The following is a 22176-nucleotide window of genomic DNA, read 5'->3' as shown; positions in this document are numbered from 1 at the left end:
ATTTTGGACAATGAAAACCTGTATGACAATAGTCTTATAAGATTGTAATGGAGCTGAAAAATTCCTATCACCTAAGTCCTTGTAGCCATCTAATGTTGTACCCCAGTACATTGCTGAAATGTTTGTTGTGATAGTGGTGTAAATAAACTTTTATATATAAAGTACAGCACATACAATTATGTAGAGTACATAATACTTGATAATGAATAACATTTTTAAGCTTTTTCTGTATATATGTGTGTGTGTTGTGTGTGTTGAAACAAAATTGCGACTGATACAATTTTATATACTGCTCGCCACTCTTGGTTAGTATGGTTTCTATAAAACAATGCTCTCCTTTAGAATACTTTGCTGCCCTCTGCTGAAAAACTGTTATAATAAGTACACAATTTATGACATATACAATGTGGATATGCTTGTTTTGATGGGTTTAATAAGTAGATCTCTGGGCAAAAAACATTTCTCTCAAATTTTTTACTTATTGTGAATCTAGTTTTGGGGGTGGTTTTGAGGACAAACTTGATGTATGTAAAGCTCTTTGACATATAGTAGGTCATAAATAAAAGAGAGATACTGTCACCACAATCATTATTAAAATTATTGGTACTAGTAATAGTAGTAGTGGTATTGGTGACCTCTTGTCTTTTCACCTGCTCAGCTTGCTAATTCTCTGCCCTGAGACTTTGTCCACAGCTATTTCAAACTTGCCAAACTATGCTCAGGGAAGTCTAGTCTGTCTCTAAGTTAATACCCTCCATTATCAAGTGATACTCATCATCACTCAACTAATTTTATTTATTTCTCTTCTCAAAAATATTTCCCATAAAACCTGCTTCGAACTAAACTTTGGTTAAATACTGAACACTTATCTTGTCCTGTATTAGTGAATTTGCAAATTAAAAACAATTTCCTCCTTTTATGTTTGTGAAAAAAGACATTATTGAAAGAATTTAAGTTTATTTTACTAAGGCTTCCTTAACTTCTCCATAATAAATCTTTAGTCACTACCCATCCTCTTTTCCTTAGGGCTTAGCCAGCAGTAGCTTCTATTTTTAGGGGTACCTATTTCACTTCTGTAATAGATTCTATTGTGTTCCTTTAAAAATCATCCCCTTTTCCATCTTCTGTCTTTTCTCATTAAATCCTACATTGAAAACAACAGAACAATGCTTTTTCGTTGATCCTGCTACTTTCTCAGTATTTATCAATATCAGACACAGCAATCCAAAATTTATCATTTCATATATTTATTGTAGTAACTGTGACATTTTTCTCTAAGTCATTGGCAGTCTTTCATGGTACATACTATTTTCAATTAAATCACCAATACATTTTATAATAGCTTGACCTTTTTCATTATCTAAATAACTGCATCTAAAGCTAAAGATTAGGTTCTATTGCTTCACCAAACTCCCCTTCAGCCAAATTCCATTTTCTTTTATCCAAGTAAAAAGTTGTTTAGTTCAATGAAGAGATTCACAAAACTCTACCAGGTATGTTTTCTGATATCATCTGAGGAGACACTTAAGAATAAACTACTTCATACTTAAAAGTAAAATAAAGTCAACAACTACTACTTGTGTATTTTGTACTATGGTTGTTATCATCACTTTTTAAAAAAATTCTTAAGCATCATAAACACATAAACAAATGAAGTAAATAAAACACTTTTTTTTTCTCGTTACTTTGAGTTTATTCTTTAAAAATTGGCAATCTATTTAGGAGGTTGTGCATGTAAATAAAAAGGAGGTTTTTATACATATACACAAATACACACACACACACACACATCTAATACATGATTAATTTTAATAATTCACCATACTCAAAAGAATAATTTAAAAATAAACATCTGTGATTATAAAGCTAAGGCTTTTCCTTGGTTATTAAGACATACGTATAAAGAACTAAAAATAGCATTTTAGTTCAATATCCTTCGAAGTTTTCTTATTCATAAGTTCTTGGAGGGCTGTTTTTCTTTGTTTTATGTTGGCAGTACTGGAAATTAAACACATGCTAAGCACTCTGCCACTGGGCTATATCTGATCCCTTTTTAAATTTTACTTTGAGACAAGGTCTCACTAAGTTGCTCAGGCTGTCCTTGAACTTGCTATTCTCCTGCCTCAGCATTCATAATAGCTGGCATTTCAGGTGTGTGCCACCACTCCTAGCCAAGCTATTTTTCTTTAAGTCAAAAAGTATTTCATGGCATTCTTAAAGGTTCTCCTTGCTGCAAAAACAACAAACAATATCCCCTGCTCCAAAACTATTTGGAGTAAAAGAATATGGGATATGTTTGTTTGTAGGAATATTCTAGTTTAAAAGTAAGATGTACACATAATTATTAATAAATGTACATAAAAGACTATACATTTTTAAAAAATGTATAGTTTTGGCTGGATGCTGTAGGGCGCACCTGTAATCCTGGTGACTTAGAGACTGCCACAGGAGGACTGCAAGTTCAAAGCAGCCAGCTTCAACAACTTAGTAAGGCCTTAAGGAAATTGGTAAGATCCTGTCTCAGAATAAAAAAAAAATTTGAAAAGGGCTGGGAATGTGGCTCAGTGGTTAAGTGCCACTGGGTTCAGTGCTGGTACCAAAAAAAAAAAAAAAAAGAGAGAGAGAGAGAGAGATTACCATTGGTACATACTTCTTATTGTATGCACAATCTCCCAAGGAATAAGTAAATGAGGTGATTGGTAAACTACAGATTATAATTTTACCCTACAAAATTATTTTCCCAAACATTTAAAATATTTGAAAATGAAATGGACCTCAATACAATTTGGCAAATTAATCTCATGGTGAATAACCTTTTGGTATTTGATAACATCTTTAAGTAACTGGACTCTATGGTATTAGAGTAAGGTTAAAAAAACAAAAATAGAACCTCTGTCACTACCTGTGGTAGAAATTAGGGCTTTTCCTAATACTTTTAATTAAGGCAGACCAGTAGTTAAGGCCTAAGAAACACCTAATTCTCAAACTAATGTTATGGGAAAGTATATTACATGAAGTTAATCTGACATTTATAAAAGTTTATTAGTTCTAACTACAAGTACAGGCATATTAACAAAATATCCATGAGCTTTTACACAAAATCTTTTATGGGGGTAGGGGAGCATACTAGGATTTAACCCAGGGGCACTTTAGCATGACTACAACCTCAGCCCTTTTTTGTTTTTTGAGACAGGGCCTCACAAAGTTTCCAGGCTGACTTTGAATTTGCGATCCTCTTGCCTCAGCTTCTGGAGCTGCTAACATTACAGGCATGTACTCCCAATGCATGGCCCACATAATATTTTATACTCTTAGCAACAGCAAGATGATGGCCTGTTAACTTCACAAATGAAGATGCAAAATGCCAACAAGCCAGTTCAGGGAAGAACTGTGACTTTAGAATCAGTTAATCTGCATTTACTTCACTCAGTCAAGAAGTGTTAATTAAAAAAAAAAAAAAAAAAAAAAGCTTTTCAGTGCCATGCACTGTGCTAATGACCCTCTGAAGATTCTCTCTGGTTTTCTGACCACAAAATTAAGACAAAAGATGGTATAACACTAATTTCAATTTTATTATCTTACTGACATGTAATCTAAGTTGTTGATCAATTTAATTACTTGTTAAGGTCAACCTTAACCGGCAACACCTAGAATTAAGCATTCTTTGCTGAAGGCAAGAGAATCATGAATTATTTTTACTCTAAGTATTTTACTTCATCAAATGTTTTCAAATCATCAAGATGGCAGTTTTATAAGACTCACCTTGTCTATAGATATTTCTTTTTCTTTTTTCAAAAAAAATTTTTTTTAGTTGTAGCTGGATCACAATACCTTAATTTTATTTATTTTTATGTAGTGCTGAGGATTGAACCCAGTGCCTCAAACATTCTAGGCAAGGGCTCCAGCACTGAGTCACAACCCCAAAATAAAGTGCACAAAATTGCTATCAGTTTTTATTAAATATTTCATTTTTTAAGTATTTTTAACTTAGCACATTATTTCAGAAAAATTAATTAGAGGAAATTAAAGATTTTCCAGGAATTTTGGATTATACTTCTGGAAGAAGTAGAGCTTCCAAATTGTTAAAAAAAAAATAATTTGCAAAATAAAATGAAGTTGATGTTTGTTGGAATTACTACGTGTAAGTTTCAGCAGGAACCCAGAAGTTTAATATTGCTTGAGTAGTTTTTATTGTGGTCAGAGAGAATATCAATTTACCTAGTACCAAATCTCTGGTTTACAGACAGAACAGCTTTCACACTAAAAATGTTTGTTTGGAATAAAATTGAGATCCTCTACACAGCTGGTTTGATTTTTCATAATATAATTCTAAATATTAACACAATACAGATCATTTGTCTTAAAGGGAATTAATTTTTTCACTTTTACCAGTTATGTACTAGAGATTTAGGATGAGCAATATATTCTAGAAAACTGGTCTTCAAATGTCTTTTAGAACAGTAGAATCCTCTTTTCAAACAAAATATTACTTAAAATCAATATACTAAAAAAAAAAAGAAATCTTACGGTCAAACACAAGTTTGGTTTCTCTTTTTTAAATATATACGTTACTTATATATTTCAGTTACAAGTTAATAGTCAATGCTGTGCTTAATAACAATAGACAAGCAAAGAATGAGAATTTCCAATTTCTTCTCAGACATGTAAAGAGCTTGGAAGTCAAATCACTTCCATTCTCAAAACATGAAACGAATTGAATGAAGTGAACATTAAGAATTCTTCTGCCTGCCATGGTGGTGCAGCTAGGGAGGCTGAAGCTGGAAGTTCACAAGTTTGAGGCCAGCTTTGGCAACTTAGTGAGATCTGGTCTCAAATAAAATAAAATAAAATCTAAAAAAAAAAAAAAAAAAGATGAAACCCTAGGTTCAATCCCCAGTACCTATGTGGGGGTGGAAGGTGGGGGACTGGACCAGACTCTTTTAGATTAATCAAAAAATAGAAGCCACAGGGCAAACTGCTACCTGAAAGCTGGAAAGACACTAATATAAATAATCACAGCCTACTGATGAAGCCAGTTACTTGTAGAAATATTAAACAATAACTGACAAATTACAGGAAGCCTAGACTGGATGACCTTCAGAGTTAAAACTCCTTGGGGTCCGGGGGAGAACTACATTTTTGGAATTTTTACCTCCAGAATTCTCACAAAGTTACTGTAGTGATAATTAGAGGGGGAAAAATGCTTTTAGGAGGGAAAGGGAGAAGTAACCATTATTTTTTTGTTTTGTTTTGTTTTTGGTGCCAGGGCCTCATGCATATTAGGCAAGTGCTCTAACACTGAGTTATGCCTCCAACCCCTCCCCTAGAGTTCTTGTCTCATGCAAGACAAAGGTTTTCTCAACAAAGGTTGAGAAACATCTTCTTAAATTTAAAGTCATCTTCTTAAAGTCACAGACTCTTCTTTTCCTATTTGTATCCCTTTAATTTCTTTCTTTTGTCTAATTGCTCTGGCTAGGGTTTCAAGGACTATGTTGAACACGAGTGGTGAAAGAGGGCATCCCTGTCTTGTTCTAGTTTTTAGAGGGAATGTAATTCCTACTAGAAGTCCAATGATGTTCTGCATAGAAATAGAAAAAGCAGTCACTCTTTAAAGTATTATGGAGATTTTTTAGAAAACTTGGAATGGAACCACCATTTGATCCAGTTATCTCATACCTTTGGCATATACCTAAAGGACTTAAAATTAGCATACTATAGTGACAAAGCCACATCAATGTTTATAGCAGGTCAATTTCCAAGAGCCAACCTACAATGGAATATTACTCAGCAATAATGAAGAATGCAATTATAGCATTTGCTGGTGCATGGATGGAATTGGAGACTATCCTCCTAAGCAAATAAGCCAATATCAAAAAGCCAAAGACCAAATGTTCTCTCTAATGGGTGGATGCTAACCTACAACAAGGTAGGGTGCAGAGAGGAATAACAAAAGTCCATTGGATTAGACAAAGGGGAACGAAGGGAAGAGAGGTGGGAGGGGAAAAGGAAGGACATAAAATTAATTGAACATAAGTTTCCTATCCTTGTATTTTTTTAAAATATTAATTTTTTAGTTGTAGTTGGACACAATACTTTTATTTATTTTCATGAGGATCATACCCTGGACCTCCAATGTGCTAGGTGAGCACTCTACCCCTGAGCCACAACCCCAGCCCCATATCCTTGTATTTGAATACACTACCAGGGAAACTCAGCATCATGTACAACCACAAGAATAGGATCCTAACTAGAATAAGTTATATTCCATGTATGTACAATATGTCAAAATTCATTCTACTGTCTTGTATATCTAAAAAGAACAAACTAAAAAAAAAAAAAAAAGAAATATGTATAGATTATGGCTTGGCTATGTGGAGCTAATAAACATATGTTTTCCTCCAAAAAAAAAAAAAAGAAAGTTGCTTTTGGGGTTTTGTAGCTCAGTGGTACAGCACATACCTATCATCTACAACTAAAAATATTAAAAAAAAAAAAAAAAAGCAGCAGCAGCAAAATAGAAAACTTCTCTCTTTTGAAACAGGATCTCACTATGATGCCTATGAACTTGTGATCCTCCTGCCTCAGCCTCTTGTGTATCTGGGACTAAGGCATGTTCAGTTACACCCAGCAAAATACTTTCTTAGTTAACCCTGAAGGTATATGATCCCTTCTGACAAGAAATGTTAGGCTTTCTTCAGGGCTTGGAGTGGAGCTCAGTGGTGGAGTGCTTGCTTAGCATATACCAAGGACCCAGGCCTGAGTCTGATGCCTAGCATGGACAAAAAAAAAAAAAAAAAAAAATCTTTAGAGAGGAGGAAGATTTAAGAGGCCAAAAAGTTTAATCTACAAAAGAAAGAAAAAAATGTTAGAGAAGGAATCAATGACATCTTATTTTTAAAACTCTTAGTTGATTTAATGTTTTTTCAAAATAATAATAGTAACAATGTATTTGGTGATTATAGCCTGTGGTTAAGTGTAATGACTGCAATGGTGTGAAGGACACTTTGGAAAAATTGATATGTTACAAGGTACCTGTACTATTTGTGAAACAGTATATTATTGTTTGAAAGTGATTTCGATTACCTATTTTAAAAGAAATAAAATTAGTATACTAAAGGGAGAATTAGAGAAGGTAAAAGTAAAAGCAAAAATACAAAAAGCAAATTAAAAAAAACGTTGCCTTTACAAATATAGCAGGTTATCAAAGCAACTATATTAATAATCACTTTAACATAAATGTCTAAAGACCTAACCATGTGTTGTTAAATACAGAGACATGAACAGATTCAGAAATAAAGTATGAAGGGATGAGTGTGTATTTCAGTGGTAGCTCATATGTTCATAAGCATGTGCAAGACCCCAGGTTTTATTCCCCAAAACATACAGATACACTAAAGGGATGAAGAAAGATAAACTCTGCATAAACTAATCAAAAGAAGGCTGGAGTTAGTATTTTCATTTCAGAGAAAGCTGAGTTCAGAATGAGGAAAATTATCAGGATAAAGAGGTAAATTCTCCAAGAAGACATAACAATCCTTAAGGTGGATGTACCTAACACAAGGCATTAAAATGTGTTATGCAAAAACTGATAGAACTACATGGAAAAAGAGACAAATCCACTATGATAGTTGGAAACTTCAACATATCTCTATCATTAGTTTACACTGAGTTGCTTAGTGCCTCACTGTTGCTGAGGCCGTCTTTGAACTCGAGATCCTCCTGCCTCAGCCTCCCAAGCTGCTGGGATTACAGGCCTGCACCACTGTGCTCGGCTGAGAGTGAATCTTGATTGACTGAGCTTACTGACAGCATTGACCAGAATCAAGATTCAAAAGGCAGAAAACTAAGTAAATAGTTGAAGTGGCTAATACCATCAATCGATTGGATCTTACCGATATTTACAGAATATTTTATCTAGCAACATATTCTCGTCAAGCTCATGTGGAACATCCACAAGATAGAACACATTCTGGGATATAAAACACACCTTAAAAATTTTAATTTATCCTTTCATATTATAATAGAATTAAGATAGAAGTAGAAAATGAAAGCTGGAAAATACAAAAATATTTCAAGATTAAACAACACTGTTCAATATTATGGACAAAATGAAAATAGAACTTCAAATTCAGGAGATGGAGTAAAAACAGTAATTAAGAGAGTAAACTATAATCTTGAATGTATATATTTCAAAAGCTCTAAAATCAGTAATCTAAGCTTTCATTCTAGGAAACTAGAAAAGGAAGAGCAAATTAAATCTAAAGGAAACAGGAGAAAATAAATAAAAATTAGAGCAGCTGGTTTAATGAAATTGGAAATAGAAAATCAACAGTGGGAAAAAAAAATCAACAAAACTAAAAACTAGCTCTTTGAAAAGATCAATAAAATAGATAAACCTCTAGACAACCTAACCCCCCGCACCCCCCCAAAAAAACCAAGAGTAGATACAAATCACTAATGTAAAAAAGAGATCACTACTGATTCCAAATACAATGAAAGTATAATACAGGAATATTATAAACATCTCCATGCTCCTAAACTCAAAACTTAGTCTACGGCCATACCACCCTGAACGCGCCCGATCTCGTCTAAACTCAAAACTTAGTTATCCTTGAATGATACAAACTGGCAAAACTCATACAAAGACAAACCTATAATCTGAATAAGCCTGTAACTATTACAGAAATTGAATCAATAACCTTCAAAACGAAAAGCACCAGGACCAGTTTCATGGTTAATTCAACTAAATACTTAAGTAAGGGAGGAATGATATGAATTCTCTAAAATCTCTAACAGATAATGGAAGCAAAGGGAACACTTCCTAACTACTTCTATGAGGACAGTATTACCCTAACATCAAAACCAAAGATGCCACAAGAAAACTACAGCTAGTATCCCTCATGAACATATATGTTAACATCCCCACAAAAATTTCAGCAAACAATATATAAAAAACTGTATGCCACGACCAAGGTTGGTACTAAAAATTAATTGATGTAATCTATCACAGCCATGGGGTAGAGAATTATATTATACCAATAAATAGAGAGTAGCACTTGACAAAAATACCCATGCATACCAAAAGTTCTTAGCAAACTAACAAATCAGTTAAAAAATTGGCTGAAGATGTGAACACACACCTGATCAGAGAAGATATGCAGATGGTAAATAAACAAATGAAAAGACAGACAACCATTGTATGTCATTAGAGAATCACAAATTAAAACAACAGTGATACCAGTAAACACACTTATCAGAATGGCTAAAATCCTAGACACTGACACTACCATGTGTTGGTGGGGATGTGAGGCAATAGTGCTCATTCACTGCTGATGAGAATGCAAAATAGTATGGCCACTTTGGAAGACAGTTTGATAGTTTCTTACATTGCTAACCACAATTTTCACATATGATCCAGCAACTATAATCCTAGGTGTTTGCTCAAAGTAGTTGAAAAAAAAAACTGTTCACACAAAACACCCCCACTCCAATGTTTATACCACCTTAATTCATAATTGCCAGTAACTGTAAGAAACCATTATATAATTCAATACGGAATAGATAAACCAAACTGTGGTACATGTATATGATGGAACATTATAAAATCATAAAACAATATAAAAATGAACTATGAGGGACACACACACACACACACACACAAACTTTAGATGTATATTGTAAAGTGAAAGACACCAGTCTAAGAAGGCAATGTGATAGATTCAACTACATGACATCATGAAAAAGTTAAAAATTATAAAGACAGTAAGAAGTCCAGTAGTTACCAGGAGTAGGGTTTGGAGATAGGGAGAGGAGAAACAAATAGGTAGAGTGGATTTTAGGACAGTGAAAGTACTCCTTCTGTTACTAACAGTGGATACATGACATTATGAATTTGTTAAAACCCTTAGAACTATATGACACAAAGAGTAACTCTTAATGCAAAAGTCTTGTTAGTAATACTGTTACCAATATTAGTTCATCAAATGTAACAAACATGTACAATCCTAATACAAGTGCTTTAAAAAAATAAAGCCTATCAGTTAAAAAAGATGGACAAATATTATCGTTATTATTATATAACTAGTAATATTAGACATTATAACTGGATAAGCAGGTAAAACAAGGTATAAATATTGAAAAATTATAGAATATAATAGAAATTAAGATCATTTATGACAGGAAAAAAGACAAGAACAACACTTAACTATACTACAAACTTAATAAAATTATAGAATTCATGCTTAGAAACTGCTAAAAGCTTTACTGGAGAAAAATTTTTTTCTTGAGTAAGGGAATGACTCAATATTGGAAAAATATTCACTATCAAAAACCAAACAAAAAGCCATTATACTGAAAACAATAGCAACCAAAATCCTAACATGTCTTTCTTGAGGACCTCTAAAGGCACTCTGAAATAATAAATAAATGTACAGGTACCAAGTTTGACCTCTGTATCCCTCCAATTTCAAAATCTAGCAGAGTGCCTGGTTCAAGGTAGATGCTCAAACAAATTGTAAGAAACAGTCTGAAAAAGAAGATCAGCAGGAGCAACATTTAAATATATTTAAAGTCATAGGGTAGTAAGAACAGAGACCAATGAGAGAACAATTCAGAAAGAGCCAAAGCACATATAGGAATTTGGTAGGACAAGTATAACAATTCAAATATCTGAGGGAAAGAGGAACTTGCCAGTAGGTTGGTCATTTGGAACATAATTAAGCTAGATTCATACCTTATTTTATACGTCAAACTAAACTACAGATGCCTCAAGAGCTAAAACATTAAAGTGCTAAAAGGCACAAAAGTTCACTTTATGACCTAGCAGCCGAGAAGGTCTTTCAAACAGGACATAAAGCATTAAAAGATTTAGATTCTATGTAGAAAAATATGGCTAATGTCTCAAGACATTATAGTTGCATATAATGAAAAATTGATATTCCTTACTGCACAGAGAAGTTTGTAGAAAGGTAATAAAGAATGAGCAAATGAAATGATCAGTTAATTCAGAGGAGAAATAAATAATTATATAAAGATTTTTAACTCATTAATAACTGAAAAAATAAAAACTGAAACAGGTTAAGGAGAGAGATAAAGAGGCAGAACACAAAATATTTTTAGGACAATGAGACTATTCTGTATGCTACTGTAATAGTGGTGGATAGCACCTTTGTCAAAATCCACAGAATGTACAATATCAAGAGTGAACTTTAATGTAAATTATGGATTTGGGTATCAGTCATATGTCGGTCCATTACTACCAATTATAACAAATGTACCACTCTAATATATTGATAGTAGGGGAAGCTATTTATTTGGGAATTCTGTCCTTTCTCTTCAATTTTGCTTGAGAGTAAAACTGCTCTAAAAATAAAGCATGGTTTTATAAAATTAAAATAACAAAAGAATAATAAAATGTGAAGAGATCTTTTGTTGCTATCAGATTGGGGAAAATTTCCCTTATGTGTGTAGTAGACAGGTGGTAGAGAAAAGAAGTATGTTCATATTTTTCTGCCAGAACTGTAAATTAATTTAATATTTTTGGATAGTAACCTATCAATTCTATGAAAATAAAAGTATGTGTACTACCTGACCCAGAAATCCCAATTTGGTACTTTACTCACTGAAATACTTACAGAAAATGTCTTATAAGCACAAAATTGTTCATCATAGCTGTTTGTTTGTAATAGCAAATAGCTAAAAGCTTAAATATCCCCTGAATATGAGATACTGCTCAACAGATTATAGTGCAGGACCACTGCATTCTAAGGAAAGAATGTGTCCTCATAATTTAAGGGCAATTCTGTCAAAGAAGGACAAGCAGATACTATCACAGATAACAGATACATATATGGTAAAATTTTTCATATTAATGAAAAGTCTTGGTATTCAATAAAAATAATATAGAGATTTATATGTTGACATAAAAAGTATATATATTCTATATTAATGAATATCATATATATTAATGAAGCAATTTCTAGGCCAGTGGATATTGTTTGTTTAGAATTTAAAATAAGAAGCGTAATGTACAATACAGTTGTAAATGAAAAGGAAGGATTGAAAAAATACATATAAACTTAACAACTATGATTATCTTTTAGAAATGCTCTGTTTGAAATTTTAATTTTTTACAAGGTAGAAGTATTATTTTACAATTAGAAAATTACTTGTGATATGAAAATGTTATAGAATCATTTGTTAATAGTTTTCAGTCAGCATTTGATGAAACTAGTTTGAACTGTTACATTGGTGAGGGTTAGAACCAAAATATCCATTTGCACACATACTTTTCTAGGAATAAACTAGCTTTATAGTACCAAAAAAAAAAAAAAAAAAAAAAAAAGAAAGAAAAGAAAAGAAAAATGGATAGCTACTGGAGCAAATTAAAGCAAGTTACAGACTCACTCTCATTTCCTTTAGATTACTGGAGAAAATCCTCCCAAATTGCAGATTTACATGTGAACTACAAAACCACATACATTCTTAAAAAAAAAGCACAGAAAGATTCTTTCATAATCTGACCATGGAGAAAAACTTCCTAACTATAACCCAGATCCAGAAGCAATAATAGAAAGGCTAACAAATGTTATTACAGAAAAATTAATTGAAAGAAATAAAAATTTTATCTGTGATCACAGGAAGAAAGGGAAAAAGAAGTGAGGAAGGGCAAAGTGAAAAAGACAAATGATAAACTGTGAAAAGTTATGCCACAGCAGACAAAATGTTAATGAATCTAATAAACAGCTTCATAAAATAGAAAAGAAAAAAATGTGCCAACAAATCCTATAGAAAAATAAATAGAGATATGGACAACTGATAGAAAAAGAAATATAAAATTCTGAGACATCATCTCTCACCCATTAGATTGAGAAAAATCTAAATGTTTGAAAACACATTATACTTGCATGCCTATAGAGAAAATGAGCACTCTCTTATATATTGGTGGTAGGAACATATGGAGAAAACAGCAGTACCTAGCAAAATTACACATACATGTACTTTTTGAATTATCATTTCTCTTCCTAAGATTTTTCTCTCAAAGATATACTGGCAAAAATATAAAAAGACAAATCATTGCACATAGCAATTCAATACAGCACTATTTTTAACAAGAAAAAACAAAAGAAATCAACTTAAATAATCAACAGGGAACTGGTTGACCAAGTAATTTATCTATGTGATTGAATAACTATGAAGGCATAAAAACGGAATGAGGAATATCTCCACAAACTTCCTTGGAGGTCTCTCTAGAATATATTGTTAAATTAAAAACTAACAAACAGGATATGGAAAAGTGTGTATAGTATGTTATTCATTTCCTATTGCTATTATAACACATTAACTTGAATTTATTAGCTAAATATATTCTTTCATAGTTCTAGAGGTTTAAAGTCCAAAACAGGTTTCACTAGGTTAAAACTAAGGTATCAGTAGGGCTGCACTCTCTCAGGAGGGTGTAGGTGAGAATTCTTTCCTAGCTTTTTCAAGCTTTCAGGGCTTCATTCCTTGCATTCCTTGGCTCAAGGCCCCTTCCTTCAGATTAAGTCACAAACATAGCAGCTTCAAATCTCTCTCTGCTTTCATTATTACATTGTCTTCTATCTTTCTGACCTCCTGACTCTCTCTTATAAAGGTCTTTGTGATTATATTAAAGTAAGGCAGACAATCCCCCCTGCCCCCCAAGATCCTTAACTCAGTCACATGTTCAAAGTTCTTTGGCCAAATAACATTTTCAGGTTATAGAATTACGACATGAACATCTTGGGTGGAGGAATCTATTATTAATCCTAGGTAGTTTAAGAAGCTACATCATACAAATAAATTTGCAATTTATTTATATTTTTAAAAGATAAAAAAGGGCATTATTTATAGAAAAGGGAAGAAATAAGATGGAAGAAATAGTGATAAATTTCTTTGAATATACTTTGGTTAATTTGGTGCTGGAACCATATGTTATATATTAAGTAATTTTAAATTTTAAAAAGTAATCCCATAAAATAAAAAATAAAATGAAACAAGTAGAGCTGAGGATGTAGCTCAGTGGGAGAGTTCTTGCCTGGCAGGCACAAGATCCTAGGTTCAATACACAACACCAAAACAAAATAAAAACAAACAAAAAAATCCACAAGTGAACCATTAATATGTCCAGTTGATGATGTAACTATAGAATACCTCTATTCTAAGTGAATTAAAAATATAGTAACTTGTGACTATACAGTCCTTACTAGGATATATTTTAAAGACAACAGTAGAAAACTCTCCAAAATTTTTCAATAATCACATTCTTACAAGTAGTATCAGGATTACTTTGACACTGATGTGTGATATAAGATGAAGCATATGCTGTTAACATTAATGAGAAATGGTATTTTTGATAAGGAGAACAAAGATACAAATGTGAAAATCATGCTGTTAAATAAGGACCTTGCGATACTGAATTTAAATTCCAAATAGAAATATGAACACATGGGGCTGGGGTGGTGGCTCAGTGGTAGAGCGCTTGCCTAGCACGTGTGAGGCACTGGGTTCAATTCTCAGCACCGCATATAAATAAATATAATAAAGGTCCATTGACAACTGAAAAATATTTTTTAAAAAAATGAACACATGATGCCTTTTACTTAGCAACATCTTTATGCCCTGAAAATGTGATCTGTAGTCCATACACTGAAAAGACCTAGGGGGGGAAAAAAAGAACAAAAAAAACCCCCATCTACTATGATTTGGGTATGTCCCCTGGAAAGCATGTGTTGGAAACTTAACCTCCAGAGACATATGTAAATGGTAGTTGGAGGTGAGACCTTTGGGAGGTGGTTGGGTCATTATTCATCCATTCATTGATTAGTAGATTATTATAGGAGTAGCTTTATTACGAAAATGAGCTCTCTCTGGCTTGCTACTGTCTCATCATGTGATGCCCTGTGCTGCCTTGGGACTTTATCATAGAGTCCTCATGAGCAAGAAGGTTCTCACTGGATATGGTCTCTACTTTGGATTTCTAAGCCTCCAGAAATCTAAGCAGTAAATTTCCTTACAAAATTACCCAGTTTGTGGTCTTCAGTTATAGCAACAGAAAATGATTAAGACACCAACTTAAAAGTACTGTGTACCTCTGATGTCCAGACTAAACCATATTTTCCATTGAAAAGAACCAGGGGTCCTTGGAAAAATAATTGATTTCAGGTATGGGGTAGAAAATGTACAAGATTAAACTGCAAGGAAAGGAAACTATCGAATACTTATATCAAAAGCACAAAGAACTCAGAAACTAGCTTGATAGGATTTCACTGGCCAAAGATAACAAAATTTGGGTATTAAAAGGATACAACAACTACAGAGTACTGAAATACCTCAAATATGTTCCAAGTCCTAAGTTAATTCATAATGATACTACCAACAAAACAAAACCCAACCCCCAGTCATCTCTGCACAGTATTAATGAATTACTTACTCATTACTATGAAAACTGGTTAAAGGGAAACAATCAAACATCTATTTAGTATTTTTTTTAGAAACCACTTTTCAGAGAAACCAAATAGTTGATAAGAGGGTGCCTTTTTGTGTTCTACAACTCTTTAATGAAGTAACTTTCTACGCAATGATTCTCAACGTCTGTTTACATCAGAGAAATGTGGCATATTTCCTGAGGGAAGAACACAGTATCATTTCTAAAGTGGCTATCATAAAATCAAACCAGAATTTGATCAAGCATCTAAATTAAACTACTAATATACAGAATACACAGGGTCAAAGCAAGATGATAAACAATATTAGCAAAAAAGCCTGACTGTGATCTCCTACAGGACAGATCACTTGGTTATCTATCAAAAATTTTTTTTGAGCAAAGGAATGAAGAGAGATAGGGGAGTAATTTACAGATTACAACCTTATAATCAAAATCAATTTCTAAATAAACAAAAGACCACTAGAAAAATGTAATCATTAACTGGATATTTGAAGAATTCATAACTTGTTTTTCCTCAGGCATGTGCTGCTGTTATATTAGTTGAAAAGTGACGTTCCTACTTTCAGAGATACGTGCTTAGAGATTAAAAGAGCAAGTTACTGATATGTGACAATGTAAAATGATTCAGTGAAAAGAATACGTATTATATATAAAGAAGGAGAATTATAAATACAAAAAGTGTAGTCTATCGTACAGGTTAAATGTATATGCAAAACTACTTTTAATTTCACAAAAAGAGCACACACTCAGCTATTTCAAATTTAAGTACCATATATGTATAAATAACTTATTGGTGAAGTATATAAATTTTAGCTCTAAATCTGATGGAAACAAAGTTCTTTACTAATAAACATTTTTTATATTATAAGGAAATTTGAATTTAACCACTCAAGGGACAATGGCAATGACATGGATTTTTCCTCTTGGAGTGAAAATTAAAAGCTATCATTCTCTTCATGACTTTGTGCCCCTATATCCTAAACTCGCAATTTCTGGGGCATATTTCCATATCTCTGAATTTGCACTTTCCATTTTAACTGCAATTATTTTTGCTGGGCAAATTCCTACTCATCCTTTAAGATCCAACTTAAATGAAATGTGAAACTTTCTCAACCATCCCAGTTATAACGATGTTGCCAACAGTGCTTTTGATAACACTTATTTGTACTATGATTTATTTTTTGTGGGGGTCTATATTCTTAAAAGCTGGAAGTAATATTTGTATTTCTAGCTCCTAGTATATACATTTTCCCAGAGTGCTCAATAAGTATTTGCAGACTGAAACTCAACTTATTATCAATGTGGTACCTAAAAATTATGGCTTGAAAAAGTGAAAAGCTCTAAGAAGACTTGTTGAACCTATCGTACTCAGAAAAGGCTCATTATTAAATTACGTAACAGTAATCCTACCAGCCAGATAGGGAACTGTGCTGCACACCATCTAAGTTCATTCAGTCTTCTACCAAAAAATGGTGTACTCTAAGAACTTCATCTTACAGAATAACTCCTAACTTTTAAAATAGTCCACAAACAGTTTTAGCAGATTACAACACACTCTAAGAACAAAAACAAAATCAATAAAGAAAGAAAGGCTGGGGATGTAGCTCAGTTGTCAAAGACCTGGATCTAATCCCCAGCACAGGGGAGAGGGAGGAGGACAGGGAAGAGGATGGTGGGGAGGTGGTGGAATGTGGAGAGAGGAAGGGAATAATTAATTTAAATGAATGAAATAATCAGATAACTTAAAGAACTTCTTTGATGAAAAGATTTTACACTATGATCAAGTACACACACATGTATCATATACATAAATAACTGGAAACAATACTTACCCTTACTAACATGATGAAATCTGTATTTTTACTAATTTTTCATTGAAAAGAAAACAAACAAAAAAAACCACTGTTCAAGATGCACTAAAATTATTTTATGACCCCACTAATGAGTTATAAATTAAAGTCTGATAATCATTGTCTTGCAGAAATTTTACATACTATTAATATAATCTGTAGGCTAGCTACATGTATAGTTTACAATACTAAACAAATCTATATATTGTTTTCAATATATTGCAATATAATATCTATAATAAAATATGAACAATACGAATTTTAAAGAACATAGAAATAAAATCTTTCCTAAGAAAAGAAGAATATTCTACTAAGACAAGTGCTTTAGTCTTGGAGCTCTAAAAAGTGACTATAGGTAAAGGCTCTTCGCTGAGTAATACTAGTATTAAAGGAACTAAGATTTTTTATTTTAACCAACATTCTTCTCAAGTTTTCCATCGAGTCTAAGAACATTTCATTTAAGAAGTTCAGTTCTACTTGCTGTTCATCCTAGTTATTGTGAGATGGTATGGCTTTAAAAGTAATTTTCATGGGGTGAACATCTGAAACTCAAATTTAAGACAGTTTATTCCCTTTCTAACAGATTTTTACTTCTAAGTTCCTACTACACAGAAATTCTATAGCAGTCACTAAGTTCAAATTGCTTTAAAAAAATCTTTTTCAGAGCCAAATATACAAATACTTAAATTTTTTTAAAAATTAAAAACTAATGAATTCTGAATCACATTCTCTAGCAATCTACTGTTAAGCAATGACATTCTTTCTACTATTTATATCAATTCTTGCAGTGTCATTGGATTCATATAAATATAACTTCGAACACAAAACGTTTTTGCTACAAGTTAGTGATTTCAGATGAAAAGTTTCATAAAACTATAGATGACAGAAATTTAAATATGAAAGCATTCTAAAACAAAGAACACTTTTGTATATCAAATAAAACTGCCATTTACTTTTTACAAGACTGCCACAGACACATGAAGTTCTGCCCAGGTTTTCTCATTGGATCTGCATGTTGACTGGATGCACTGAATGGAGAAGGCTGAGAACTGTTAGGCTGGCCCTGCACTTGTACAGCTGGTGAAGGTGGCATAGGAGTGTTCTGTGAAAAAGCACAAACAGAGTTTGTGACATGATACTGAAAAACAATAATATTTTATAGAACAGTCTTATAAGTTTGATTACAATATTTAGGCATTTCTAACATAAAATTTACATTTTGTAATTTTAAGTTAATGATTATCTTTAGAAAGATGATATTTTTTATAAAATTATTTAGGAAGTATGATTCCTCTTTTGGGGGGATGGGTACTGGGGATTGAACATAGGGTTACCATTGAGCTACATTCCCAGTCTTTTATATTTAGTTTTTATTTTGAGACAGGGTCTCACTAAGTTTCTGAGGCTGGCCTTGAGCCTGTTATCACCCTGCCGTAGCTTCTCAAATTACTGAGATTGCAGGTGTGCACCACTGTGCCCAGCAGATTCTTGTATTTAACATGGAACCACAGAGGCAATATCACACATTATTGTTACCATTATCAAATACATATGGTAGTCCCTCAGTATCTGTGTGGGATTGGTTCCAGTATCCACAGATTAGTATTATCCATAGATGCTCAGTCCCCTATGTAAAAATGGCAAGTTAATTGCATATAACCTATGTACATCCTTGTCTATTTTAAGTCATTTCTAGATCACTTACAGTACTTAATACAATGTAAATGCTAAGTAAATAGTTGTTATACTGTACTGTCCATGGAGTAATGACAAGGAAAAAAAGTCAGTACACGTTCAGTACAAATGCATTTTTTCTGATTATTTTTGATCTGAAGTTGATTAAATTCATGGACGTGGAACCCACACAGAGGGCAGACTACATTACTTAAAATTCAGATTTTAGATAGGAGCAACCAATTAAAAATTTAAATGAGAAGTTCTATAAAAATAACCATGTGATTTACTTATGTCTGATCTTCACAACAACAGATTAACTGCAAATTCTTTTGAGTAATATTTTCTCTTAGGTTTCATAAGGAAAAGGAAAGAAATAAAATACAGTAAAAAGCAAATAAATTTTCAGATGACAGTTAATAATGATATACCATATAAGCAGAATACCAAATACTAATTTGCAGTAAAATGTTTAACAATTTTAGTCTTTACAGTTGCTCAATTAGAGCTTTTGATGGATAATACTAGTCAAAGGAGTCTAATTATAATGTCTTTTGAACATAACATATGTTTATTTTCTTCTGTATCTCATCCCTTTTCTCTGAAAAACATTAAGAAATTTAATGTAGACTAAAATAATTTTAGGCAATACATTTTCTTCAAATACCTCAAAGGGAAAAAACACTATTGAATTTCATATAGAAATGGCACCACACCATTGTCAAGCATTACATTTTAAGCATTATTTTCAAGACAATATCTTAAAAAACTGGAAAAATACTGAATAAATTTGTAAAGTAATACTGAGATTAGGTGGACAAACACTAAGTTAAAACTACTGGATACCTCAGATTAAAAATAATAATTAGAAAAAGACAAAACACAAACATATAAAGCTATAATATTATAACATACAAATGAAAGAAGAATAAAATGTTGAAACAAAAAGTTCATGTCAAAAATGATAAGTCATAAGAATCTTTAGTAAGGTCTGGGGGTAAAATATACTTTGGGCATCAGACTAAAATTGTTACTATTAATAAGTTATCAACCTTAAAAGTTTTGTTAAAAGAGTCGATGAGAAAACATACACGCACAAAAAAAATTTAATGATAGTACAGATATAATGGATAGAATAAGGAATTTCTATCTTGACATGCCAATACTAAAATTTTCAATCTGCCTTTCAATTAGTCATGTGACTTGGGCAACCAAATTACCCTCACTGATCCTCAGTTTTTTCATCCATTTATGCAAGTAATAAAATTTAATTTATAGGATGATAGGAAGACTAAAGAAACTACATGAAGAGCCTAGCTCTAGATTCTAAATGATAATTATTATTATTTTAATAAAGAAGTCCAGAAGGGAAACCATATTTTGAAGGATCAGGAGGGGAGGAAAGATGATGAGTTCATTATGAGGACAGTCTACTACCTGGTGTGGAGGTGCTTGCCTGTAATCCCAGCATGGAGGCTGAGACTGGAGGATTCCACATTCAAAGCCAGCCTTAGCAACTTAGCCAGGTCCAATTTAGCGAGACCATGTCTCAAAAATTTAAAAAAGTTTAAAAAGGGGCTGGGGATGTGGTTCAGTGGTGAAGTGCCTTTGGGTTCAATCCCCAGTACAACCACTCCCCCTCCCCCCAACACACAAAATCTACCAAGTAAATACTAGAAACACATCTCAAAGTCTCTGCAAATTCTTAAAGCCATAAAATTTCTGATTGGGGGGGGGGGGGTTGGGTCAAAGAAAAAGGAAGAAAAACATAACCTTACTATCAGGGTATTTATCCAAACAAGGAAGCAAACAAATAGAATCTAGTCCATCTGTTTTCTTAGAAATGAAAACATTGCATTAAAAAATACAAAAAATTCTAATAATTGGGTATTTTATTTTTTTTTTGATACTGGGGATTGAACACGTGTGCTTTTACCAATGAGCTATGTCCCCAGCCCTTTTTTATATTTTATTTTGAGGTAGGTCTCACTAAATTTTGAGGGTCTCACTAAGTTTCTGAGACTGGTCTTGAACTTGCAATCCTCCTGCCTCAGTCTCCAGAGTTGCTGGGATTGCAGGTGTGCACCACTGCGCCTGTCAATGATTGGGTATTTTGATCTCAAATATTACCAAGGGCTAAAACAAGGATGCCTGAAGTAAATCTAATCTGTCAAGAATAAATAAAAGACATATTAATCAAATATAAAGTACAGGAAATTTACGAGTATGCCAGAATTTTAATTAAAAAATAAATTTAACAAATTAATACATCTTAATTGATGAAAAAAGATCATATTCCCTTTAAATGAAACTTCTGGTTCCCTATACTATTACCATTTAAATTAGGTATTTTATTGACTATTTTGCTCTATATTTATACATTGTTAATTTTATAAGTGCTAGCAACTTTCATCTTTTTGTTTACTTATAATTTTGAAATACTCATTGGTGTCACAGAAAATACAGTAACTATTTTAAACTCAAATGTTAAAGGGAATGTTCTAAACTGTTAAATTCAAAATGAGTAAAAGACATAGTAACTAAATGCAATGTACAGAAAATTTTAGTATTATAATCACACACTATTAAAAATGTTTTTAAAAGATAAGTAGGCAATACTGAACATAAACTGAGTATCGGATAATATTAAGAAATTATTATTTTTGTTAGGTATAATTTGGTATTTTTATTTTATGAATCGTTGAAAGTCTGTGTATACTGAATAACATATATTGATGTTAAATAATATTTGGGATTTGCTTTAACATACTGAAAAATAAATTATGGTGATTGGGAATAGAGGGAACCAGAATGGCAAAATGTTGATAATACCTGAAATCAGGTGACAGATCATGGGGTTATAGGCTGTACTTTTGCAATATATATATTTTTCAAAATACCAATTAAATAAGCCACATTTTAATTAGACTTCAATTTCTTCTGAAGTGTACAAGTTTATTTCCTTTGAACATTATGCTGTATTGTGAAATGTGAGAACATCAGCCATAACTATAACTCAAACATAAATGTAAAAGGTTTCAAAGCAATGATTTTTTGCTCCCCTGGGGTTGGGGGTAAACCACCTCTTGCAGAAAATTTTACTCTGAAGGAGAGCTAGCTAGTTTTTCATACTGTACTTTTTGTAACCAAAGTAGAAAAGGTATAACTTCAGTGAGTGACCAGAAA

General features: G+C 32.4%; 1 protein-coding gene and 1 pseudogene across 1 annotated transcript in view; one reads left to right on the top strand and one right to left on the bottom strand.

Moving 5' to 3' along the window:
- Positions 1-22176, bottom strand: part of Arid2 (AT-rich interaction domain 2) — a 178291-nt gene that overhangs the window by 8913 nt on the left and 147202 nt on the right. The window contains exon 16 of the mRNA XM_046435922.2: positions 18270-18418. Coding sequence (XP_046291878.1) covers positions 18270-18418 — 149 coding nt within the window. The remainder of the gene's footprint in view (positions 1-18269; positions 18419-22176) is intronic.
- Positions 1-22176, top strand: part of LOC124087109 (nucleotidyltransferase MB21D2-like) — a 60817-nt pseudogene that overhangs the window by 14404 nt on the left and 24237 nt on the right.

This window comes from Marmota monax, unplaced genomic scaffold (genome assembly GCF_021218885.2).
Source record: "Marmota monax isolate L192 unplaced genomic scaffold, Marmota_monax_Labrador192_F-V1.1 WCK01_AAM20220418_F8-fsc00012, whole genome shotgun sequence".
Lineage (NCBI taxonomy): Eukaryota > Metazoa > Chordata > Mammalia > Rodentia > Sciuridae > Marmota > Marmota monax.
The sequence above is the reverse complement of the archived record's forward strand: the minus strand, read 5'-3'. Positions and strand labels throughout refer to the sequence as shown.